The sequence below is a fragment of the Topomyia yanbarensis genome, chromosome 2 (assembly GCF_030247195.1).
Source record: "Topomyia yanbarensis strain Yona2022 chromosome 2, ASM3024719v1, whole genome shotgun sequence".
Taxonomy (NCBI): Eukaryota; Metazoa; Arthropoda; class Insecta; order Diptera; family Culicidae; genus Topomyia; species Topomyia yanbarensis.
This window is the reverse complement of record NC_080671.1, coordinates 395,836,533-395,864,407: the sequence shown is the minus strand read 5'-3', so window position 1 is coordinate 395,864,407 and position 27,875 is coordinate 395,836,533. Positions and strand designations below refer to the sequence as shown.

At 41.8% G+C, this 27,875-nt stretch overlaps 2 protein-coding genes across 3 annotated transcripts in view; both read left to right on the top strand.

The window, feature by feature from the left end:
* LOC131684849 (uncharacterized) overlaps positions 1–27,875 on the top strand; it is a 732,442-nt gene that overhangs the window by 276,578 nt on the left and 427,989 nt on the right. The gene's annotated exons all lie outside the window — the stretch shown is intronic.
* LOC131684851 (calmodulin-like) lies at positions 24,486–25,182 on the top strand. The gene has a single exon (XM_058968066.1). The coding sequence runs from the start codon at positions 24,546–24,548 to the stop codon at positions 25,140–25,142; it is 597 nt and encodes a 198-aa protein (XP_058824049.1). The 5' UTR covers positions 24,486–24,545; the 3' UTR covers positions 25,143–25,182.

Sequence of the window (27,875 nt, the reverse complement as noted above, 5' to 3'; positions counted from 1 at the left end):
AAGCTCAATGATTCCGCTTCAGTTTACGTCGCAGAGTTAGCTGCAATTCAGTCCACCCTTGGGATCATCGACACTCTGCCCACAGATCACTACTTCATCATTTCGGACAGCCTCAGCTCTATCGAGGCTCTTCGTGCGATGAAGCCCAAAAAGCAATTCCCATATTTCCTGGGGATGATATGGGAGTCCTTGTGTACGTTATCTGAAAAATCTTATCAGATTACCTTTGTTTGGGTCCCCTCTCATTGTTCTATCCCGGGCAATGAAAAGGCCGACTCATTAGCAAAGGTGGGCGCATTGAATGGTGACATATACGAAAGACCAATCTGCTTCAACGAATTTTTTAGTATTTGTCGTCAGAGGACACTCAACAGTTGGCAAACCTCGTGGAGCAATGGTGAACTTGGACGATGGCTACATTCCATTATCCGAAAGGTATCAACGAAGCCTTGGTTCAGGGGGATGGATGTGGGTCGGGATTTTATTCGTGTAATGTCCCGACTTATGTCCAACCACTACACCTTGGATGCGCATTTGCGGCGTATTGGGCTTGCGGAGAGTAGTCTGTGCGCTTGTGACGAGGGATATCCCGACATCGAGCACGTTGTCTGGGTATGCGTCGGGTATTTGGACGCCAGGTCACAGTTAAAGGATTCCCTTCGGGCCCGAGGTAGACCACCCAATGTCCCAGTCCGAGATATGCTGGCAAATCGTGATTTCCCCTATATGTCCCGTATTTACACTTTCACAAAAACGATAAATATCCCGATTTAGCCCCTCTCTTTTTATTTCTCGTTTTTGGAAGTTTTCTCCTGCCCTGTGGAACCGATCAGCTCCAGACTGCAACTATGTAACCGCCGTCGCCCTTACCACTACGGAAAGTGAAGCGAGAGCGACTCGAGGTCCGATGACTTTTGAAGGATTCCCCGCGGGTCCGAAGAATACCATCCGCCAATCCGACCTACTAGACTGAGGCGCTAATTTGTTTCGCTGATCTCCCGTTTGCCCGAAAGTTGCAAGTTTTGCTCTTCTCTCCCGGTCACCATCTACGCTTTCTCTCCCCTGTCCTTGATACAACTGCTTCTACACCGATATTGGAAATAAGCCCCCCTCTGAATATCTTGACCAAGCATAAGTCCCCGGTAAAAAAGTTTAAATTTGTATTCCGTATTCCTAGTTTTAAGATAGTTGTAATTTTACCTCTTTGTTAAAATTATTGTCCCTCATCTTGTAAATCCCTAGTTTTAAAACACCTGTGAAATTTTTCAAAAATATTTGTTCCCCCTTTTGTGTACCAAACTATATTGTTAGTTTTAAGATAACTGTAAATATTTCCTAAAAAACTATTACTATTGAATTCCTTGTTTTAAAATTTTTCATAAAAAAAATCTTTTGCCCCCTCTCTTGTATATAGAATCTTATTTCTAGTCTTAAGATAGCTGTAAAATTGTTCTCTTTAAAAAAATATTTCAAAATTGTAACCTCCTAGTTTTAAAATATCCAAAATGTAAAAACAAAAGAATTTGGCACCGCCAAGCTAACGCATTTGTGCCTATCAAATAAACGAAATGAATAAACAAGGTGTATGAATTGTTAAAAAGTTAAATAAGATCATAAAATGAGTAAAAAGGTTAATACAAATCAAATTAATGGAGTAAATAGATGAAATTAGTTCAGCCCATTGAGTAAAAAAAGCATTAACAAAATATAAAATAATAAAATAGATTAAATTGATTCATACTAACAAATAGTACAAAAATAAATCAAAACATAAATGAACAGAATCAACAAAATCAATAAAACGAAGAAACTGAATAGAATGAATGAGCAAGAAATAATAATAATAAAATAATTATATAAAAAATGAACAGAATCAATCCAATCAAATGAATAAATGGAATAAAATATATAACACGAACAAAATGAATGAAATTAACAAAATGAATCGAATAAACAACATAATTATCATAGGGGAACCCGGGGATCTTCGGACCTATCTAAGCAAATTGCCCTTTTAGGTGGATATATGTGAAATAATTTATCGGTCAGGAACGTTGTTAGTTTGAAACCTCAGCTACATTATGGTGCCATAAAAAAGTCCATGTCAGTGCTAGGCGACAATTAGTGAAACTCTACTTTTACATCCTTTTACAATGTAGGAGTAATTCGAACAGCCCCGTAGGGAGACCGTCATTTTTTGCAATGGAATAATGGAATAATACCTATGAAATCATCAACAGAACGCCATCCTTTCCATTAGGTTCGTTGTGATTTACTACTCATAATTTGAATCAGCTTGTTTCTCTTCAGAAGAAGACATGCTTATAGCTATATCCCAAGCAATGACCTATCACGTCCCAACATCTTCAAACAAGGTCCGATACAGTCGATGTTTATCCCGAATAGATACTGAATAATTATTTACCAAAGCTGACTGAGTCCAGCCATGAGTGACATCGTCGTGCATTAAATTAGCATCAATGTTAGTTCGGCAAACCCAGACCGGAATCATGTGAGTCAATATTGGAGTACAATTCAAGCTGTTTATTTACGCATCCATCACTGCGTGACGATCCGAGTTTATTGCTTCCCTTAGCAAGTGGTTTATCGTTTTGAAATGTTGTTTTTTTTCTAGATGTTCGAACATGGCGAATATTTAGATCCACTCAGATCAGATCATTAGTCACAAATCTCAACGATTTGCTAACATTTCAAGCATCATTGAGCGAAGCGAAAGAAACAAATTCCTTCAACCAAATCTGCAGCTTGGCAGCTAAACGAAAACTAAATCACACAAATATTGACAGCCGGTATCGTCTCCGGCACCGTCACCTCCACCACCATCGTCACGAGAAAACTGATCTAATCCGAATCGTGTGGGGATTGCGGTTTATCTATCGACATTTCTCATCGAACTTGCACCGACTGATGTGGACGCTACGCTACCGCTGATAGTGGTGTCAGGCTTCTGTGTCAAGGATTTTTCCGTTCATGCCTGATGCTTCTGCTGCAACGCCTTCTGTCGTTTGGGGCGTAACAGCATGAACCATGATGATCTCCGGAAGCTGTTGAGTGCAAAATGCAAATCAATCGTTCAAATCGGATACTGCGGGGGGAATTACCGTGATTCGTGTTTTCCTGGCATGGCGGCAGTCTGAGAAGAAAGTATGTTATGAGCCCCACAGAAGCTTGTGGTTTTTCCCTCTATTTGCTTTTGAGGACGATCGTCTTGGTAACCGGTCGTCGCCGCCGGCTCAATTGATTGAGCTTGAATATTTCACGGGGGATGACTCGGATGAGGTTTGCCTCGGTGTTAGGTCACGAATCGAGAAGGTTTTTGCTTGTGATCTCAAAAAAAACCCGATTTGAATCTGAACGTTTGCTACTCTGTTCGATTAGATAGCATCTGGAGGAAAAAGTGTCACCATTGAAGTTTTCCGTTGGTTTGTTGCTATCGGTGGAACTTTCGGTGTCGGTTTTCATCAAAACAAATTGCTTGCCACACAATTTCCATTAGTCGAGAAGGTTGTTGAGTCGCGAACGGACAGATTTTTTTCATGTCCTAATTAATGGACATGCCCTGTTGTTTGTTTTTCTTTCTCGCTATTTGCTGAGCTATGAATTTTTCATGAAAGCCCAGAAGTACCAGCAGCCCTCCGGTATACAAATTGATGCGGGAAACAAACAAAGAAAATCAGATTTTTCTTGCGTCGTCGTCGTCGTTGTCGTTGTCTGCCTCACTATGGTTTCGTTCGATGGTTTCTTCGCTCAAATTGAGTGCTCGTCCTCGAGCGTGCAGGATCAATATTTGATGATACTATTACTGCGCGACATTCAGCAGTTTTCTGTAATTTTTTTGCTTGTCGGTCAAGTTCCGGTGGAAAGGACTAAAAATTGTGCACTGCCAGAAAAATCAGCTATTGCTGAAATGTTGCTGAACTATTGAAAACATAACTAAATCTAAATAACGTTGAGGCGGTGGTCAGCTATTTTCGTCCATGTCCCTTATCACTTATTTTTATAAAGCGATTCATCAGCAGTGCTTTGAAAATAATTGGTTATGCAACTAATTTTTTCCGATCGTATTTTAATACGAATAATTAAGCAGTCTTCATTTCGTTATATTCTGAATTGCACATATTTTGTCGTATGTAATATCAAATGTTCTTTGATTTGATGGCATTGTAAGGGAACACGTGTCCGCCGGTTGATGTCAATCGAGTTGACATTTCTTTAGACCGATAAAACTAATTTCTTTATTTGTTTATTGCTTATTTGACCAACTAGGAAACCAATCCACTGGGTATTTAATGCGTGTGGGGAATACGCATGATCTTGTCAGAGTGAATGATGACTTTTGAATTATGTATGAGAGTTGAGCATTAATAATTCGTAAGATGAATTAGTAAGCAAATTAGTTTCTTTTCATTCTTATTGATTTTAATCTTGTTCTAGTAATTAGCGAAAAAAATGGAAAAAGTATAGTATCAAGAATAAAAATATTGTGAGAGTGATTTATCAGTCTGGTTTAAATTAAGTAATTTCATGGGGGTCAATAATCCCCCTCCCGATGGGGGGAACCATCTTTTTAACCCACCTTGCCAAATTGAATGTTACAAGACGGGCACAGAATTTTCACCCAAACCCTTCTCCTGCAAGCGGTGACTAACACTGATGAAAATCATAACTCAGAGCATTCTACTATCCCTTCCTCAACCAAACTCCTCGCCAATCCTTCTTTTTTTATAATTCGTTTATTTGACACGGCTCATAGCGGTAGCTTAACGGAGCCGTGGATCTTTTATATGTTTACAAATGTAAAAATAAAAATATAAACAAATATTATTATAATACTGGATCTCGTGCGCGCAACTTTTTATTGCGAGCGGAGACCTTCTTTCGCGGGGTTTGCTGGCAATCTGCATCTGGGGGGTCATTTAATTCTTTTTTGTTATTCACGTCCAGGTCGAAGCCGGCTTGGTGTCCGCGATCAGATGTTTTCCCTGTTTCTTGCACTTATTGCTGACCAGCGTGAATCCGTCACTGTTATTGTTATCCTTGCCAATGTTGCTTACAGTTGATTTTGCGGTACTGGATGCTTCTTTTGTGGTTGTCATTATGGTCTGTGCAATTGTTGCCACAAATTTGGCCACCGTTTGTGGTTCAGGCATTGGTATTGAAAACTCTGTTTTGGGTTGGTTTGCCGTAGATGAGTTGGCAATCGGATGAGATGCGTCTTCCTCTGCATCTTCCGCGCAAGGTTGTCCATGATGAGCTGTCTGATTATAATACTTGCACGTAGGAGTTTGCCCCTCATGGGTGCATAGCGTAGTTTGCATAATTGTAGTTCCGTGAGTTTTGAGTTTTATTGTCAAGTAGGAGGGTATAGGCCTTTCAACCCGCATCCTCACTACAAAAACGCCGTTAGAAGTACCCGGGAAGAAGTTTCTCGAAGTATCAGGTGTAACGGATTCTACTTCTCCGTATTGCGACAAGCAATTTGCAATTGGCTCAGGAGGGGTACGAGGCGATAGGTCATATAACCTTACATCTATATAATCATTCTCAATATATACGGGAATCTTAATTCCAACGTTGTCACTTTCAACCACGTGTTTTAAGTTGTTCTTCGAAACGAAACGCTCGGCTTGTGCTAACGTGTTGAATGATATTAACACTGCACTGCGAAGATGATGATACTGAAGGTACAACACTTCCGTAAGTCTAAGTTGCATTTTTATCTTCAGAAGGTATTCCACTTCACTAAAACTCGGTCATTTTAAAAAAAATTTAAAGTCAACGACCGCAGCGTTGGGTCGGAGTAGAGCTTTTTCGTCAACTTTACTCATGATGACAAGAATAGTCCGATGTTTCCTTTGTTCTCGAGACAATGCACACTAGATCGAGAGGCCTGTTGTTCACTTGGCTCAATTGTACGTCTGACTGCGGCAGAAGTAGAAAGTAGACTGACGCCAATCCTTCCATCATCAACAAGTCGCTGCAGTAGTTACTTGTTCGCGATCCAAAGTCATTGGTCAAAACCTCGAAGGAAGCGGGAAGCAGAAAATATGCCCTTCGCACGAACTCTCAGTCGTCCTACCAAGAGATGCTAACTCTAAAACAGTTAATCGACGACACCACAGTCGAAATCATTCCGCACTCTTCGTTGTACTTTAGCCAAAGAGTCGTTTACGATGTAAACACCATCGATATGGACCCAGAAGACCTCAAAAGAAATTTTGTTTCGCAGATTACGTGATCCTGCGGAAAGGGATCCTTGTAGTGCAGAAGGCAGTGTAGAAGTTTGCGGAGAATTTCGATTACGATCGGGATACCTGCCAAATTCCAATTCGCCTTGATTCTCCAGACCGGATATACAAGGAGCTCCTGGAGGTACAAGGACAGATCGAGTTGTACAATAAGCCGGAGATGTTCCATTCCCACCCGGAAGAGAGTATGGATTTCGAGACACGTTATTGTACGGTCAAAGGATTTCTGTTGTCCAATCGAGTTGCGGATCTCAACCCAACCATGTTCAATAGCACAATGGCGGCACCTGCTCATGCTTCGCTTTCGTTCCACCTACGACAAGATCGATCTTCCCAAGTTTAACGGTGATTTCTCGCGTTAGCTCGTATTCCGTCACACGTATACGTCGATGATCCACACCAATGCAGATATTCCGACAGTTGCGAAGCTGCAGAATTTGCTGCAGTCACTGGAGGGAGAAGCCCAGAAACCATTCGAGTCCGTAGATATTGAAGCAGACAACTACTTGGGAAGCATTGCCAAAGTGGCACGACAACAAGCGGTTCCTGAAGTTTTAGCTCATCCGAGCTCCGTATGACCTCCCACTGGTCAAGCGAGAGAACCCCCAAAAAATCCACGGATTGGCAGACGATTTCCACCGGCATGTGGGGGCTTTGCAAAGTTAGGCGAGCCAGTCCATTATTGTGACACCTAATCCTACAAGCTAGATCCAACTACGCTATGTGCTTGGGAGGAGAAAACCAGCAATAACAACGACGCACAGTGGCGGGTCTTCAAACAAAAGTCGGACAAAACCTCAAATGTTACCTAATTTGACTGAAAATCACAATTTAAGCTAATTTTGAGGTGCTGAGCTCATTTTTGATGTCAAAAGTCGTAAAATATTAAATGCATTTTTCCATACAGTGTCATTGAACCTTTCTTATAACTATGATCCCGTTTTCATGGTAGATTTTCCGTTACTGTTCACCAATGTCAGTAATACCATAAAAAATGAAGAACACTACTTTAAATCCATTGTATAACGTGTTGGTTTACTGTAGATTGTCTAAATATTTTACACAAAACACCATGCGCCTCCATATCACCAACAAAGCTTTAAAATCTCCTGAAACCTTTTTGCGCACCTAGGCGCAGAACGAGACCATGATATTCGAAAAGTAGAGGTTATTTCCCATAGACTGTATACCATGTAACCGTTCCGAAATGATTCCGAAATTTGTACAGAATACATTAGTGAAAAAAGTATTTTAGATCTGACCACCTCAAAAATATTTAAACGAAAAAGTCATAGTTCCAAGCAAATTTACCAAATGTATTTTATTCACTAACCAAGTTTTTTCGTTCCTCTACACAATGAAACTAATTTTGCTAAAATCGGACCAAAATAAAAAGAGCAACATACATTTGAAGTGAACAGATCAATGGTGGTTTCGGAAATGAAAATCATTGAAAAATCCGGACTTTGCTACGTTTAAACTCATGTTAAAAATTCCAATTTTTATCCAATGATCATAAAATTTTGAATATACTTCATTCAATACATGAGAAATTAAGGAAAAATATAAAATATCAATATTTCAAAAATAAATTTTTGAGGTTTTGGCCAGCCTCCAGCCACTGTGCGACGTTACCTACGAGATGCTGATCGAGTTCCTCTACCAACGTGCACGAATCCTGACGCCTGTCATAACGGACCTGCAATATCGGTCCCATCAACCGCTTACAGCTAAAGTGGCCGGTCCGATTCCAACCCCGAAGCCGGTCAAGATGGCGTACAAGGATATCGTTGAACCGAAGTACAGTGCTCCCTAGAGGGTCGTTTGTTCAGAGAAGCATTTCCTCTTCCAATGCCCAGCATTTTCCGAGATGTCCGTCCACCAGCGCCATATACTGGTTCCCAAAAGTGCTTATCCTTGAATTGCTTCCGTACTGGACACCAAGCTAGGAACTGTATCTCCAAGTTCTTTTGGCGCTGCTGTCACGAAAAACACCACTCCCTGCCGCCGAAGATGCCATCGATTCCTGTTTTCGAGGAAAGCCAGCCGATTCCCTCGACGCCCGCCATCGCTGATCCTTCCACCTCAGAGAAGCCGAACAGCCAAGTTAGCCTGTTGGTTCAGGCTGAGCACAGTGTAGTTTTACTGCAAACTGTTTTCCTCTTCGTCGTAGATCAGAATGACAAGAAGATCCCCGCACACGCACTCCGGATCCATCTGCAACTTCATCACAAAGAAGCTTGCAAATTCCCTGAACCTTCGTCGCACCAGTCGCAGTAGCTGGTATAGGTGAATCCACCAAGTAGATTAAGTGCCATTTGACTGCTATGATCAAGTCGAAGTCGACACTGTACTTCACCGAACTTGAGTTTCTGATCCTCAAGAGACCGGCGGTCAACCTTCCAACCCTTCAGATCGACATTTCCGCATGGAATCTTCCCAAGTTGTCGTTGGCGGACCCCAGATTCCATATCCCATCCGACATTGACAGGGTTGTCGGTGTTGAAGCGTACCACGATCTACATCCTGGCAGTAAACGTTCCCTTGGAGAGGGACTACCATTGCAAATGGAAACGGTGTTTGGATAGACTGTTTCCGAGAAGATATCCATCGATCATCCCACCGTTCCCCGCGTCTGCCATCTGACCACTGTCGATCGGAGCTTAGAACAAGCGTTGCAGAAGTTTTGGGAGCTAGAAGCTGTTGAACCGTGTATTCCGTGTATCTGTGTATTCCGTAGAAGAAAAACAGTACGAATAACTTTATGCTACTACCACCACTCGCGATTCGTCCGGTTCGTTAACTACTCACCCGTAACCCGCTAGTCAACCTCGGCGAATTCAGAGCCATCGCCGAACGTCGTTTCCTGAGCCTAGAGTAGCGACTAGAGCGTGATCCACCCACCAAGAATGCATATCGCAGGTTCATGGACGAATACGCATGAAGCTCATCGATCCAGTAGACGATGTGAACCCGCACTGTTACCTTCCGAACCATCCTGGTATGTTCAATAATTCACAAGAAATCACTAAAGCATTTGCGACGGAACATCAGAAAAATCCTCAAACGCCAACTAAAACAAAAAAAAATCGTAAGAGGAAAGTATGAATGATATACGCGACGACCTAATCTCTTCAAGCGCTTTAGTACAGATTTTTCCGTGGACGAGCTTATGTGGTCCCTCTCCAAGCGCGGTGGAGCATCAAACGGACCCGACAATATTGGATACCCTCTACTGTAACGATTTCCTTTCTCCGCTAAAACAGCTCTACTCTATCTATTTAACCAGGTGTGGGACTCTAGCACATTGCCGGAACAGAGAAAAGAGAGTTTGGTAATCCCGATTCCAAAACTGGAATGAGACTGCTGTAGTCCAGCTGGTTACCGCTCAGTTATTCTCCTCAATTGCGTAGGTAAATTGTTCAAACACCCAATTAACCGCCGTCTTATCACAGAACTGGAAGAAGATGGAAGACTGGATCGCCGCTAACATCCATTTCGTGCGGGAAGAGGCGTTGAATCGCATTTAGCCCAAATGGAATCGCTCATCGGCCTTAACGACAATCAGCATGCCGAGATAGATTCTCTCGACATATCTAAAGCCTACGACACAACTTGGAGACCAACAATTCTTTGAACACTTGCCAGCTGCAAAATCTTTGGCCATCTATTCAACATCGCATCAAGTTTCCTATCTGATAGAACTTCGAAACACTTGGTGAAGGATCTCCACAAGTCTGTGGATGCGAGAACCAATGTCCATAAGGACATTAAGGTGATGGTTCTCATAATTCGAAAGGCATTATTGTCTGCCGTGAATGAGTATGACACTGCAACGCGGTGGGCCGATGTAGCTGAGCGAGCATTGACGTCGGCTAAGGCTGCTATGTTCCTAGCACACCCCTTCCCACCCCGCGAAACATAAGGAGGAATAGCGGATTGGAGTGGAGAACACGCCAGTTTCCGAGACTCCAAAGAGGACAAGAACTTCGCCAGAAGACGGAAGACCAGGTGGGCTCAAGAGGCAGACACTCGAAGACGCTGTTGTTACCGACGGAAAGGGTGTCAGCCAACATGGAGAAAACTGAGGTACCATTGTAGCTCGGAAGGAGATACCTCCGACTCGTCAGAAGGCACCAAAGGGAGAAGCCGTGCTCGTCAAAGCCAATGACGCGACGACGTATGCAGCGCTGCTTAAGAAACTCAGAGAGGACCCGGAGCTGAAAGATTTGGGGGGAAAACGTGGCATTTACAAAAAAGCGAGATGCTCTTCGAGCTGAAGAAGAATCCCACGACTAGTAGCTCAACCTTGCAGGAGACTATTACCAACTCGATGGGTGAAAAGGCAGAAGTTAAAGCCTTAAACCCGGAGATGGTGATTATGTGCAAGAACCTTAATGAAATCACAACGGAAGACGAGCTGAGAGGCGCACTGAAGCGGCAGTGTAACCTGGGCGAGGTACACATGGCGATCCAGATTATGAAGGGATACGGAGGAACTCAGACAGCGATGATTCGTTTACCGGTAACCGCTGTCGATAAGGCACTGGAGGTTGGCAAGTGACCTTGATTTCAGAGCAGTATCAAGTCCCCTCTGATAACCGTAACTGGGTGGCGGATAGATCGAAGTTGTTGCGATACAAGTTATGGGCAGATTCCCAATTCAAGAAGGGTAGAACGCTCATACGAGGGCTTCTTGATCGCCAAAATCAACGGCGCCTTCGTGTGCAGCTGTTACGCTCCTGCAAGGTGGATAGTAGAGCAATTCAGCCTAATACTGAAGCAGTTAACCAAGCAGTTGATCGGTCGGAAGCCGGTAGTCATGGGTGGTGACTTCAACGCCTAAGCTGTGGAGTGGGGCAGAATAACCAACACAAGAGGGTGTATCCTGCAGAAAGCTCTGGCGAAGTTACGATTGTGCAATGAAGGTTCTGTTAGCACATTTCGTACAGACGGGAGGGAGTCCATAATCGACCTCATATCCTGTAGTCCTTCATTGACAGCGAACATGGATTGGAGAGTTTGCGAAACGAATACGGATAGCGACCAACAGGCGATTCGCTACCGTATCGGTCAACACTCAGAACCCTGCTGCAGCACGGAGAAAGATGACCGGCGAGCGAAAGTGGAAGACGAATGTCTTCAACAAAGACCTCTTCGTTGAGGCACTTCGGACCAACGGCTGGACTGAGAACGTGGATGCGGCCGATCTAACAATAAGGATTATGGCCGCTTGTGATGCCACAATGCCGCGAAAACTGGAACCACGCAATAGACGGCGACCAGTAGAGTGAGACGCTTAGCACGCTACACGCTGCTTGTCTCAAAGCCAGAAGATGGTCTCAGAGAGCAATATCGGAGCCAGATAGAGAAGAGCGCAAGGCAACGTTTCGGAAAGCTAGGGCCAAGTCAGACCGCCACAAGAAGCTGTGCCAAGAAGTAGATGCCAATGCCTGGGACGACGCGTACCGAGTCGTGATGACGAAAATGAAGGGCTCGACGCCAGCCGAAATGTGCCTGGGTAAGCTTAAGATAATCGTCGAGGGTCTTTTCCCGAAGTACGATCCAACTATCTGACCACCGAAACCGTATGGCGAAGAAGAAGGAGCATACACGGACGATCAGCAAGTGACTAACGATGAACTCGTAGAAGCACGGATGAAATACCTAACGAAGTGCTGAAAGCTGCAATCCTGGCATATCCGGATATGATCAGGATGGTGTTGCAGAAGTGTCTAAATGCAGACAGCTTCCCCGAAATGTGGAAGGTACAAAAGCTCGTGTTGCTGCTGAAGCCAGGGAAGACACCGAGCGATCTGGCCTCATGCAGATCCATATGTCTGCTGGATACACTCGAAAAACTCCTGAAAAGAATCATCCTTAACAGGCTGACGAAGTGCACGCAGGGTGAGCGCGGACTGTCCAAGATGCAGTTCGGATTCCGCAAAGGAGCATCGATAGTGGATGCAATTCGAACAGTGCTCGAGAGTTCTGAGAAGGCATCTAAACAGAAGCTAAGAGGAGATCGATATTGCGCTGTGGTCACGATAGAGGAGAAGAATGTATTTACGGCGCCAGCTGGGAAGCCATCTCTGCACAGAATGAGTGTTCCCTACTATCTATGCCAGATTCTGAAGAGCTTCTTCCAGACGAGACGACTGTACGATACGAGCGAAGGGCAGAAGTCAATGCGAGTCACAGCGGGCGTTCCTCAGGGCTCCATTCTAGATCCAACACTTGGAAACAGGATGGTCCGGTCAGGCAGGCGGTCCGAGAAGCAGCACGATATGTCTGCTATCTACTGTTTCGTCATCGATAATCCGATATAGACTTCATTCTGGGGTGTGGCGCTGAAAACCAAGCGGAACCGTGAAAAGCTGAACAGAACATTCCGCCTGATAGTCGCTAGGGCTTACAGAACAATATCGTCGGAGGATGTATACGTTATCGCCGTGATGACCCCCATCTGCCTCACTCTGGCTGAGGACGTGGAATGCTACCAGCGGAGAAATGCACGTCATGCAAAGAGACTTGTCCAATCAGACTCGTGGGCTAAGTGGCAGCAGGAGTGGAACAACGCGGAGAAAGGAAGGTGGACCCACCGACTCATACCAAATGTGTCGGCTTGGGTACATAGGAAGCATGTTGAGATGAACTTCCATGTGACGCAGATTTTGTCCAGGCACGGATGCTTCTGGAGGTACCTGCAACGATTTAGACATGCTTCGTCACCCCTTTGCCCGGAGTGTGCGAACGTGCAAGAGGCACCGGAACAGGTAGTTTTCGATTGCCCTAGGCTCGAAGAAGTTCGTAGAGGTATGCCGGGCGTAAAGTGGACAATATCGTCGAAGAGATGTGCCACGACGAGTAGGATCCTATATCTGGGACGCTGTCAACAGTGTGGTTACGAGTATACTCCCGAGCTGCAGAGAAAGTGGCGAAAGGACCAACAAAGTAGGGCCTTTGGTTAGAAAGTCGCCGTGAGTTTCAGGAGAAATTCCGCTACCGGGGAACTCTCCGACGGTGTAGATTAGATCCACCGCCGGGGACCAGTTGAGTAATACGCTACGTATCGCCGGGTCCGGGTCGTCCGGGCGCCAGTAACGTCAAACTTTGCCGGAATCGCCGGACCGACCTCGACCTACCGGGTAGCTTGTGAGTAGGCTAGATCCACCGCTGGCGATTAGACCGAGTAGATAGCGTCGAATAGCTAGCAGTAGGTCGTTAAAGCGGTAGTGGACCGACTTCTACGCTCCTCTCGGAATCGCTGGATGGACCTCAGCGGGGAGCTAATGGCTCTCGGAAACGAACATCGGTATCGGAAGAAATCTACCGCCGGGGAATTCACGATAGGGTAGATTCGCCGCCGTGGACTACCCGACAGCATAGTGACAAAAATGGGATCTAATTGGCTCACGAAACAAACATCGGCACCGAGAGAAGTTCCGTTGTCGAGGAACTCTCAGTCAGACTAGGATAATATCTTAGTCAATCTCAATAAAGCTGGGAGCTAAATGGTTCAAGAAAGCGAGTGTAGGTGTCGGGAAAAGTTCCTCCGTCGGGGAACTGTCGGTCGGAGTAGAGGCCAGGAGCTGAAAGACTCACGGAAATAGGAGTTAAATGGCTCATGAAATCAGCATCTAAACGTCTCACGGGGACAAGAAGCAAGAGAAGAGTCGAGAGTTAAGTCAAAGCTCAAAGGTCGAGCCATCTCATGAAGCAAGTGGGGCTCCGAGATAGAGCTGAAGAAAGAGTTGTGCCGAAAGCACAGCGAGCGCCCCAAGAAGTAATACCTTGACATAGTTCCGTGGGGAAGAAGGGCGTAAAATGAGCAACGAGAGCTTTTAGTGGTTAGGCACGAACTTTTAACTTTTCGCTAGGAATAAATTCAGCATAGTGCATATTGCATTGGCTTGCTAAGCTAAGCCTAGTTTCGATTTCACTGGCTTTCATTAGCTGAATCAGAACTCCTTCTCTTGCCGGACATCACGCTTGACTAACTGTTAGCTCAGGAGCGCTAGATTAGTCCGGCTCTAAGTTAGTGTCAGATTCTGATGAGGCGAAACCAAAACGCAAATTCCGTTATTAATTCCACATTCCAAAGAAGGAAATTCATAAAAACATTTCTACATACATTTTATTTCGCAATAAATCAACCTGCTCAAATTAATCATGCATTTTGGCACACGTGTTCATTGCGTGATGGCAAGGATCCTGAGCGACCTATGGAGGAAAACCAAGCGTACTTCTATTCGGAATAAATCGCTTCAACTACATTCGCCGGAAATACGGTCTACCAGTTTGCTCTCCCCAGCTTCATTTGTCTTAATGTGAAATACGTGTCGAGATTCGCGTGGGCGGAAGGCTTCATTTATATTTATGTACATTCGGCTCCCCAACGACTGGGCTACGACGACGGTCATTAGTGAAAGAGGCTGGCAAAAATGGGAATTTTGCGGATTATAGATTTGTTCATTCCAGGAAGTCACACCAGCATTTTCCATAGCTTTCTACTTTAATGCTTTAACCTCTTCCAAAGGTGCTCGAAATCGAACTGAAAATTTGCAGCCTCACATTCCCGAAACCGAAATCGGTAATCCTCATTTGACCCTCTCTGTGTAGGTACTATGGTAAACCATAGTAACTTGCCAGCGCACGTTTGTTCCTTTGAAACTTCAAGAGCATACACCACTTCATCCATTCCAGGAAGCAGTTCAATCACTGCTCACAATTTCAGCATCGTCACTCCGTCAGCAACGACGTGTTTAGCACGATCCGGATGTTACACCTAGGCAATGCAAGGCAAGGCAAGGTCGGTTTCGATTTTCCACGCTCGAGTCGATACTGAAGCTTTAAATCCGCGGAACAGATGGCGCTTTTGTATTGCACTGGGCAATCGTTTCCAATCAAGTTCAGAATTGGGCGCCGCCCGGGTCCCTGCTGTATTCGAACCGAGAAGAGGTGGGTTGGTAGAATGAATGTGTGTGTGTGCGCGCAAGTGCATCGATTGCAGTCAGGTCTTTCCGAGTTCTGCTGCAGCTGATGTAGCGAGCGACGTCATTTCGAACATAATCAATTTGCTACTGACTGGGACTGGGGTGAAGCGTGTGTTGTGTATATTTAGATTCCTATTAGGATCGACATTTGAGAACTGTAAACTACCGCTATTTGCCCTGCTGGCTATTCCCAATCGGTTGGCAGCTACTAACGATAATAATGATCACAGCGATGATGATGATGACGATGATGGCAATGATGATTGGCGAGATTGTTAGTGCAGCTGTTAGTTTGCCGTGTAGGCTGCGTGGGTGGCATCGATTCATTCGGCAACCGGGAGACCCGACGTACACTTGGAACGGAATTATCGATCCGCGACGAGGACACGGGTTTAACAAGCGGCACTAGGTAGGTGCATAAAACATTACCTTTCAGCGATGATGGCGACGATGGTTCAATACATTGAGTTTAAATTATGAAATGTTCAGCGGCTAAAAGGACAGTATGCTGTATGCAAATTGTATGGCAGTTTGTGGCCGACTGTATGGACGCTACGTCGTTTACCTATAAGCTTAATTAGTTTTCCTGGAAAGCTATTGTCTATCCTCTGGCATTATCTGCCCGGGTTCATATAGTTTTATTGAATCGTATGCTGTCTTGAAACCCACAAACAGAGGATGATGGCCTTAAATTTATCTAGGATTTGTCGCAGTGGCCACAGCTGTTCACTAAATACTCTCAAGGGAACATTGAATTGATAACTCAATGGCTTAGGTGGATTTTTAAAATTAGTATAACGACTGGTTTCAGAGATTAGTGTCGTATTCTCTGAACCGCAAAACCACAGTGATTCATTTTTTTTTGTATTCTTTTAAATTTTTTGTTGTGACTATATAAACAATCGATTGTGATAACCTTTTGACAGAAAAAAACGAAAAAGTATTTCAAATTGCATTAATTATCCCATGGAAAATTAAAGTACGTGTCAAAGGCGAATTTTCTATTTCGCTTTTCAAATTAGAAAACTGCGCGAATGCTTCCACCTTTTACTTATTATCTTGCATTTGACAAGCGGCGTGGCCATTGTTGCTAAGACTTCAGTTGAAAAAAGATTTATTTGCTATGGTTGCCAGAATCACATTTTCTGCAATATGTACAATAGATGTCGCTAGTGTACCAAGGGCGAAGATTTTTTTTGGATTTTTCTTCAAGTTATTACGTCTGTTTGTCTGTGGTCTAATATTCACGATTCACCGGGTGGAGGATACCAACGTTATTAATATTGTAATTATCTAGGCTATTTTAATGGATTTCATAGAATTGTATAAGAATTCCGTTACACTAAGATTTTTTATTTACACGGGGGATACGTACCGTGTAAAAAAGTGCAATAAAAACCGTGTTAATTCAGAAAACCGTGCAAAAAACCGCTTTACATTCAATGCAAAAGACTTAGACGATTTTGGAAAAGAGGTGATTTCGGAGTTTTATCAAAAATGGCCTTTTGAAGGCAAAAGACTTCTACGACTTTTTATTTGCTCGGATTATGCAAGTAGCACGGTTTCTGCTTTTCTTCTAATATCTTAGAAGAGTTTTAGAAAAATGGGAACGTTGCATCTTGAGCTTTCGTTTTGGCCCGCACTTCAACAATATGGTTGTTTTCGGAACAGTATTAACAAGTAGATGCCAAATATGGATGTCTGAGACCATTTTAAAAATCGAAGATGGCGACTTCCGGCTGCGCGGAATTCTCTAAAATCTAATCAATATGGATATTTTTGTAACGGGCTTGCAAAGTAGACGCCAGATATCGATGTCTTGGCCATTTGAAAATAAAAATCAATATGGGTAATTTTGGAACGGGTTTGACCAGTAGATGCCACACATCGATGCTTGAGGCCATTTTGAAAGCAAAGATGGCAACTTCCGGTGTAGTGGAACTCTAAAACTCATCAATGTGAACATTTTTGCAACGGGCTTGATGTGTAGACGCCAAATATGGATGTCTGAGGCCATTTGGAATACTACGATGGCGACTTCCAGTCTAACGGAATTTTCTACAACCCAATCAGTATTCTTGTATTGAAATCATTGATATCCCTGTGTGAACTTGAAGGAAAACGAAATTCAATTCATGCCCGCTGCGATGAAAGAAATGTTTGATTCGTGTCCCTCGTCATTCGTTCTCCCGACGCAGCGCATTCAGGTTCGGACATGTTCGGTTTCAGAAGCAAACTGAATTTTATTTCTATGCTAGCTCTGAGAGGGATTATTGAGCAAAAGTGTACCAGATAAAGATTACGCAGTTCACTTATGCTCGAAAATGTGGAAGATGCTAACTTCTGCCTTCGAACTGTCCACATAATAACAAATGAATGCTTTGGTTCAGGAATCAGGAATCAGAATATATTGGGCTAAATGACACGTTCCCAGTATGTAGTCGGGGATTTGTGCCTTGCCGTGTGTTTTCATCATTTCCTGAGCGGAAGGAAAAGAGAAGGGGGTGTGGGGAAGTAGAATTGGAAGGATGGGAAAAATAACAGCATAAAACAAAAACAAACAGCTGGTAAGTTAAATTCATAAGTAGCTCATCTCGCCTGCGAGTAAGGCTAAAGCTCTTTACCACATTGGATAAGAAACTTTAGTATGTCTCTGAGTTTCAGTCGTCCAAACATGGTTTCGTCTATATAAGGACGTCCGAAAACTCGAAATCACACTCCTTCTGGACAGTTGCATATCAGTTGATATGGGGTTCCGTAGTCCGATTCACAAAGATCACATGAAAAAGACTCAGCGCGCTGAATAGCTGCCATGTGATTATTGAATTTGCAGTGGCCGGTTAAAGCCCTGGTCAGCATGCCGCAATGGAGTTTCGAAAAATGTAGGAAATTTTTTCGAAAACACTGGGAATGGTTTTTCTAGAAACGCCTTTGTTTGGCGACACGTTTGTAGATTTCTCCAATAATTACGGTGCTCGGACGAAGCCCAGGACCGTATATTTTCACTTATCCAACTTGTCGAAATTGGCAGCGCGGGCTCAGAACCAACGAAGTCAATCGCTGAACCTGCCCTGGCCAATTCGTCAGCCCATTCATTTTCAGTGATACCGGAATGTCCGGGCACCCAGACAAGGTAGATAGTATTGACAATGCTTAGTTCTTCGATTTGGATTCGGCACGCGATCACTAGCATGGACTGTGATTTGTCTGAGCTAAGGGCCTTGATTGAAGCCTGAGTCTCGGACCAGAAATTTATGACTTTACCGGACCAGCTCTGTTGAAGCGCCGATTTTACCTCACACATAATCGCCAAGATTTCTGCTTGGAATATACTACAGTATCTACCTAGCGAGTGAGACTGTTCCATTTCACGACAGTAGACATCAGCACAAACACGTCCCTCCATCAGAGAGCCGTCAGTGTAATCGATAACTTATGGTTTTTGTTGTCCCTCCATAGGGTTTCGGGAGAGATGTGGTACATTTCCAAAAATCAATCATGAATCAAAGTAAACCACACAATATATGATGAAATCACGTTAAAGTTAATCGAAAAAACATGATCGAAAATAATCCAAAAAATGCTACGAAGAACAAACGTGGTCGTCCAACAGCTAAGCAACAATGTGAGCCGAAATGCACAACTTCCATGCCACACTCTGGAGACGACGAGAACACCGAAAAAGTTATTCACAATACAGGTTACTTCAAGATTTTTTTCTGCGGTATCATGATTTTTCACATCATTTGCCTTTGTCTTATCTGAATGAGGTCGATTGATTCCATTTATTATTTTTGATACTAATTTTTAAATAATCTGCAGTATTCTCACTCATAAATAAAAGTCGAACCGCTAATTTTCTAAACGTGTACATTGTTTTATTTAACCACGAATATAGTCACACCCATATTTTAAAAAAGTCGAAATAATTATCTCCGTCTTACTGGATTTATGTTGAAAAATATTTGGTCAGATATGAAATCATTATTGCCAAAATGTTTCCAGATGTATAACCTTTTCCAACGAGTGCTTATTTGTCAATATTAGTGCGAGAAAACCATGAGCATGAGCTCGCCAAAAAATTTAACTACTTCGCCCCACTCTACTCTACTATTTATCTATGTATTTTTAGGGGCGATATAAATATTTGCGTTTGTAGGGGTTCCTTGAAAGTAGTTTTTTGGAGGTTTCTCCATGCAATGGATTTATAACACTTTGTCTATTGTTGAAGCTTCATTTTGAAAAAAAATATAAATATTTAATTTACCTAACAGTGAGATGAGACATGTCGTACACATATCACTGTTGGTTCATTCATTAGTTTTCAGAACTCATGTAACAGCACCCAACTAGAGACGGGACGAACACATTTTAAAGATCAGCACGAATAAAACCTCGAATATAGTGAATAAATTAGAAAATCAACAAAACAAACAAAATAAGCAAAATAAAAAAAATAAAAACATGTTGTCAAATTCATAAAATGAGTAGACTGTTCACTATAAATTAAATTAAAAAACATAAATCAAATTAGTCCAGTTCATTATATGTAAAATAAGACTATATTAAAAGTTTTAAAATTACTTGAATAAATTAAATTGTTTCGAACTTTTAAAATGTTAGTTGATGAAATGACTAAGACAAACCCAACTAATAAAATGAAAAGAGTAAACAGACTTCCCATAAATGTATGTAGACAAGTGTGTACCTGTTTACAAAATTTCGTGCACGCGTTCAACCTCAAACATTCTTCGTCTAGATGAACAGATTCGCCTCCAACATCGAATTCAAGGGAGCGATGTACAAACTCTAGTTCAAACATCCATGTACGTACGGCGGGTACGTACACGAGAACGATTCGCACAAGACAAAAAGAGTCAACGCTAATGATGATCAGAGCGAGAAAGAGAAAACTGATGCCACAAACCTATGCGTACGCACACCGTGTACGTACATGGGGTTTGGTTGTGCAGGCGAACATGTGCACGTGTTTTGTTACGAAATAGCGTGTTTTAGTTCGTACACGACGTGTGGGTTTAATATGAGTACAGAATCAAAGCGAACATTGTGTACGACGGTCATTTGGGAAGACTGAGAATATATAAAATGGATAAAGGCAACAAAATGATTCAAATAAATAAAAGAAAAGAACAAAAAATAAAATAAAACAAATATAGTTTTATTCATAAAATATACAAAATGTATAAAATAAATGAAATAAATAAAATAAATAAAATTAGTAAAAAAAAATAAATGAAATAAATAAAATATATAAAGTAAACATGCACGAAATAAACGAACTGTTTAGAAAGAAACGAATAAAAGAGATATAATGAAATCAAATGAACAAAATTAAAACAAAGAATGCTTAATGCAATAAATGATTAAATCAAAATGATCATATATTTAAAATTGCCAAAAATTTAAAATGAATTGAATAAACAAAACAAACAAAATTCATTAAATGAATGAACTGAAAAAACGAATAGCGGAACCCAGGGCTATTCCGACCTATCTCAGCAAATTGTCCGTTTAGGTGGATAGATATGAAAGAATTTATCGGTCAAAGGTCCTAATTGTTAGTTTGAAACCTCAGCTACATTTTGGAGTCGCAAAAATTCATTTGAGCCACTCCATGGCAGCGCTAGGCGACGATTTGCAAAACTACGTTTTTTCATCTTTTTACAATGTAAAGGTAATTCGGACCGTCAATCTTTTTTAATATTTTTTGCAATGGAATTTTTATCGGAGAAACTCATTAAGAAGCAAAAAATTTTTTGAGGATGGTAAAACAATAAAAATACGTTGTATTTCAATTCAAAAAAAACTGCAGAATGAGATTCAACTGTCAACATTAAGGGGCTCCCATTCTAATTTTTTTTTCAAAGATCGATATTTTTCATTTTTTATATCGAAGACTGAAAGTGTCTAAAATATGTTGGTAAAATGTATTTTATCTTTCTCACTCTCATCATCACTAGCGTTGACTCTTTTTGCCTTGTGCGAATCATTCTCGTGTACGCACCCGGTGTACCCGCACGGATGTTTGAACTAGAGTTAGTTCGTATATCGTTCGCTTGGGTTCGATGTTCGAGACGAAGCACGTTTTAGGTTGAACGCGTGCACAAAATTGTAGATGTTCATGGAAAGTTGTATTTATAAGTAATCACATAAAAAGTTTTCCTGATTTGACAAAACAGTTTCGGTTAAAATCCTTTAGGAATGTCATCCCTCGCGGATCCCCAGACTTACCACATGTTTGCATAGTGGCTTGTCTTTCAATTTATTATATCTCCCGTAATTTCTGTCACTACCTTCGTTTTATTTAAGTTTTCGCTTTGCATCGGGATTTAGGCCCAGGCATAAATAAACATTCCTGAAAAGATGTCCAGATTCCGACTTTCCGTTTAAAAACATTGATTGAACTCGGTTGGACCATATTTCAGCTTATCTTTTGTCCGAAAGAAGTTCAAATATGGTCCAACCGAGTTCAATCAATGATTTTTATCGGAAAACCGGAGCCTGGAAATCTAAGTATTGTAATAATTTTGAAAGAACTAACGCTAATTCAACAGTGACAGATATCCCGAAAGCTAGTCCAGATAAGTTAAGAGTTGTGAGATTCCGTCTAAAGCAAGCAAATGACGTTAGTGGCAACAAGGCTTGTATGAAGAACCACCGCGTCTAAATGTCTGTTTACAAAGTTGAGATCGAAGGTGGGGTCACTGATTCGAAATGGCGCGTGGGTCTACTGAAGCACGGGATTGGCTATTTCAAGGTCCCTTTGCTTCATTGAGTGAAGGTTTTTGAATGGAAATCGCACTGGATGGGACAAAATTCTGTGTCTCTTCAAACTCGTATCGGGTGGACTTTGGGGTTTAATTACGTCTTCCTCGACAATAACCGTCTGCCTGTTCGGCTGTTGTACCGAGAATCGTGAGGAAAAAAGATGCCTATTGTGATAGAGTCCGTATGATCCGTATGATGCTACTTTAAGAACGGCAGAAAATCTTTCTCAAGACAGCCCCCCTGGTACACTTGTTGATTGATGGCCAGACCGCTCGGCTTGAACCACGGCTTTGAAATTCCTCTGTTCGATATGGCAATGTATAGCGTAACCTTTTTTTTAAATTTATGCTTAAACTTATATTTTACTTCGGGGGGTGTGGTCGACTTGTCGCTGGAATAGTAGCTGTCATTTCCGGGAATGTGGGTCTTCGAGAGCGGAAAGTAACTTTCATCGCGGAAGTTCTTCGTCATCCACTGGCACTGCGATTTCACGATCGCTATCTGCTAGTCCGTGTACTCGGGGAATTCAGATCCTTCTTCCGACAGATGATGTTCTCCATCTTGAGGGTTCGGTGAATCAAGGTAAGGGAGCAGTGATATTTTCGGTTGGCGTCACGCAAACTCGTTCCGAATAGCTTTTTCAACGCTTCCTACATCTTCTCCGTCATCATCTTCGCCGGACGGCCGCTACCGGCCTTCCACTCGACGCTCAGGGATGCAAGGATCCGATAAACTGTACTCACGGCCACGTTTTCGTCTCGAAAGTGGTCTACCGTAAACTTTTATCCACGATGACCATGCGTTTCGTAAAACCATACAACACGCTCACGGAGTACTTGCTGTTTCGCCGCCATCTTCGATTGAACTGACAGCACCTGAGCGAAAAGAAACATGCCAGCCATTTCAAGGGAGTCCAGAGAGTAATTCTATTGTAGAGAAAAAAATTTCGCTCTTTACTTTAATTACAGAAAGGTATAGAAATCATTCTCATTTTTTAGATGAAACCTTTATAAACATTTTGCAGAATAGCGCACTTCTTCAAAAAAAAAAAAACCAAACATTGTGTATTTTTTGCACAAGTATATAAGAGGACACCGTTAATGTTTGAGAATGGTGCTTCCACGAATATACCATGCCATGACTAGTATAACCAAATTCTTGCGAAAAAAATCAAATTTTCCCTAGAATTTTGGGTGCCAAAAATAAAGTTGCTCTCGGTGCTCCACGAGTGTAATATGAATATGAATTATATGAGAAATCTATTATCTTACTACTTGGTGGATTGCTTGATGATCTGCGCATTAACATATTTCTCACGGCTGAACGCAATGCTTATTGTAAGAGTAAATACATCAGCTCTGGAATAAAATTTCACTTTGAAGCGAATTTACATTTTTTTGTCTAGTAAGTGAACTTACTTATAAATTTTTGAGAAATAAGTCATTCATTGTAGAGTAAATTCAAAAAATGTTTTCGGAATTGAATTTTTTGAATCGCGTAGATGAGTTTTAATACCCCGATATTCCAAATCGGTTTAGTTTTACACCTAAAATACCCGTAAAGCAATATTCTTTATGCAACGGTCTTTTTTTTAGTTATTGAAAATTGGTAAGTGAGGAATAAAAATATAAAATGCCGGTTTGTTAACGGATTCTGACAACCTGTAGCTTATTAGAAAAGTATTGTAGAAGCTTTCTTATTATGTGCACGTGCCGGGCCCCCGGAGCAGTTTTCAAAATTTGAGCGAATCCTTTACATCTATTTTGTAAGAAATGTAAAAAAGCGCCACATTAACGGGAAAATGAATTTGAATTCATTTCAAAGATGCTCCAATTCGGTCTACAGTGCGTGATGTGGAACAGTTACATCAGATAGAAATGTAGGTTGTTCCTATGGAAGCTACCTGCATACAGCTACATCACGTGCGTAGTTGTGTGCTAGAACGACTAGAAAAATAATATTATCGGCGTCCCACGCTTGAATCGATTTTTAGAGGGTCTGATCCAATTTTGAGTCAAACCTAACAAGTCTAGCTATCAGAAAACGTGCTAGTAAATTCCTTGAAGTTTGTAAGGGATTTTTGGTAATTCGAAGAAAACCACTTGTTTACATTTTTGCAGTCGGTGGTACTCAAAGCTTCAGTGCATCACTAGGATTAAGATTCTGGAACTTTTTCCAAGACTGGATTGAATGTAAAATCATCCGAAAATGTTCAAATATTGCTAACGAATTAATGTCTAATGCACTGTTGCACAAGGTCTAACATTCACAAATCATCGAGTAAAGGATACCAACAATACTAGTATTGTAGCTATCGAGCCTACTTTAATGGTTTTCAGAGAATTGTATTAGAATTCCGATAATATGATCGTTACAATATCATTACAAATGACATTGCAAACATCGCTTGTATCAATCAAGCCCAGTTTAGCGAACGACTCAAGATAGCCATGACTTATGATTGTAATACCAACACAAATTTCTCCGTCATATGCCCTTCTTGTCGAACTTCTACTACCCCACATACACACACAAAACACACCTAAAAAGCAGTAGTCCAATTTGCATTGCAATCACTTCGATTCGAAACGTCAAAATGTCGCACTCCAAGCAGCAGCAGCAACAGGGAAGCAAATCCACCGCCACCAAACTAACCGACGAACAGATCGAAGAGCTGTGGGAAGCTTTCTCCCTATTTGATACCAACGCGGACGGAACCATCACCAGCAGCGAGCTGGGAACGGTACTGCGCTCGCTTGGAAAAAACGTTTCCGACGCGGAGGTTGAGGAACTGCTGAAGGAAGTTAGTGCCGATTTCGAGGGCCGAATCCTATTCGCAGATTTTGTATCGTTGATGACCGTCCGGTTGAAGGATTTCAACAGCGAAGATGAACTGAAGGAAGCCTTTCGGATATTCGATCGGAATGGGAATGGGTTGATTTCGGCCGAAGAGCTACGGGCAGCGCTAAAATCGTTCGGTGAGCAGCTTACTGAGGAAGAGGTTGATGAGTTGCTGCGGGAAGCAGACACCAACTGCGATGGGCAGATCGATTACGAGGAGTTTGTGAAGATGATTACACAGAAATAGGTTGGTGGGCTGTAATTGTGATAAAATAAATTGCGTAACTTGTGACTATCGAGTAAGTTCTGTTATTATTTTTCTAAAGTTTTAACTACTTCTGAAGATTGCTTTTTTTTAACTCAGACATTGCGTGCAAAACGCAACCACGTCGAGATCGTATCTTATGGCGTTTCGCAATGAACGGCAGGAAAGGCAAAACTTGTAATTCGCATTTGTACAGTTTGAATGCCTCCAAGGAAATCGCACTTCGATTGCGATTCCTGTGTTCGTAGCACTCTCGTATAGAGACGAACCGGAAAAAGAACATCAAACATTAATTGAATCGATAACTTTTTCCCTGTACCCGGTACCGTTCGGAACGAAGTCGGTATCCTGTCACGTTTAATCTAGAACTTGTGCGAGGGGGTGCGCATAAGGAAGGGAAACGGGAACAATTAATATTTATAACTTTTCAGACTCAACCTGCCAAGCGCTGGGCGGGAAGTTGTTTTTCTCTTACTTTGTGACAAATAACGAACTCGTTAACGTTTTTTACCGGTCGTGACAGTTGTAATGGGCATTGCATTGCTGATAACAACATGTTTTGCATGTTATTTTCCGATCAAAATATTGATGCTATGATACTCACGATTTACGGGGCCTGTTCAGTGATATAAACCGCGGGGGACACATTCAGGGGTATCACAATATTACACTGACCTGAAAGCAAATAAAACAGAATATTTAGATATCACAAATTACTGCGTTAGTTTTATCTAATAGCGATAATGAGGATAATTTACAATAAAATTGCCTAGCTATCAGATTGAAATAGCTGATTGCACGGTGACCTATCTATTATTGTGTTACAGTCCCTTCCTGTGTCAAGCTTGATAGTCTGTTCGAAATATAATGATTCGCTTCCATAACAGAAAATTCTTTCACATACAATACATGATAGCTGATTTTCTCGATTAGTGTGCCATTGAAACAGTTGTTGGTACCCCCGTGAGCAGAGCCCTGCTAGGCGGTAATTTTTTTCTAGGCATCATCTGCCTTCGTAAAAAAAAACAATGTAAAAGCATGGGCTAGGCCCACAATATACTAGCTACTTAAAAGTCTGCTCATCGCCATAGCCTTGCCAGAGGTCTGTCTGTGAGCTGCAAAGTTGCAGCAGAGAATTAATAATCAATTGTGACTAGTTTGTCAGAAATTTCATCATAGTTGAACCCGTGTATGTATGAGTTTATAAGTTTACTGGTGCAAAGAATGTAAAAATTCAATAGCCAATTATGAAAGAAAAAAAACCACCATATGCTAAGATCTGTGAAGGAATTTTCAATTTTACTTGAACGGAAATTCCAATTCTCTTTTATGCCGAAGGGTTATCTTCCGAGAACCGAGCACCAACTGCGTACTGCGTCATAAAGATTCACTTTTAGAACTATAAATATATGCCTAACCAGTGTGCTCATAAATCTGGCACCCGCTCGACAGAATTAATTTTACGCTCTGAACGTCCGGTTCACGTCATTGTACACAGCATGGCTTGAAATGGAGTGTAGTTATGGTACGGATCGAAAGTTTTAGTCGAAGAATTGTTTTGCGGATAGCTGTCTTAGTCTTGTCTTGTTTATAGAGTTATCACCCTTTCCGATATTAGATTACGGCTTATTTAGACTCTGATTGCGGCAAGTTTACCACATGCTACAGTGACGCACCCCCTCTCAAACAAAAATTAATTGGATCCAAAAAATAATGCCGACTAATTTAGATAAATATTGTTAAAAAAAAAGTTGGAAATGTATTGTCTGATCACTTCATTGAGAGCCAATTCTAGAGAAAATTTTCAATAGGACGTAAGTAACAATGAGAGATTCTCTTTGAGGTCTTTCTCTTCTGTTCATTACTCGGCCATTTCAACATTTACTACTCTACTCTTTGCATAATATTGTAGTAAAAACCATCGGCTTTCGATATGTACTGGAAAATTAGCACAAAGTGTTGTAATGACGTCGTAATAACCGAAAGAGAAAGTAAACAAAGAGAGGCTCTCAATGTTACTTACGCCCTATTGAAAATTTTCTCTAGAATTGTTTTAAACATCATGGGCATTTTGAAAAAAATGGAGGGAATGGGATCTTGCGACTGATGTCGTATGGGGTTATCGATTGATTGACACCGGGGTAGTGGAGTGCACTGGTTTTGCACTTTCTAGCAGAAGTGTCAATGGAACATATCCAGTTTTCTGCACTTCTGCTAGAAAGCGCAAAAACGGTGCAGTTTCAGTGCACTCCACTACACCGGTGTCAATCAATCGAAAACCCCATTAGATGAGATCCCACAGTTGTCACATCATATCAAATAAAACATCTGCATGACTTATGACAATTGTTATTATTAAGGGCAATTTTTCGAACAAGAGGTTGATATGAAGCATAGAATATGGTGAGTTGAGACAAAAGACCTTAACCTTTACAGTACCAAGTTAAAATTTTTCTGAAAATTTTGTTTAAATTTTGCTCTCATTTCGTCAATTTTTGACCGAATTGGATGGAACCGGCTTTAAAAGATCCTGGAATTTAGTCCAGTTTCTATATACCGAGTAGCGTTCAAATCCATGGACCGGTTCCGGAATTAATCCGAATTCCCTTGGGGTATATCCGGCATCCCTGTGGGGTGACGGACGAGTTTTGATGAAACATCCCATAAATTTAAGTAATTGTGTTTTGAAATGTGCTACATATGACTATTTCCCAT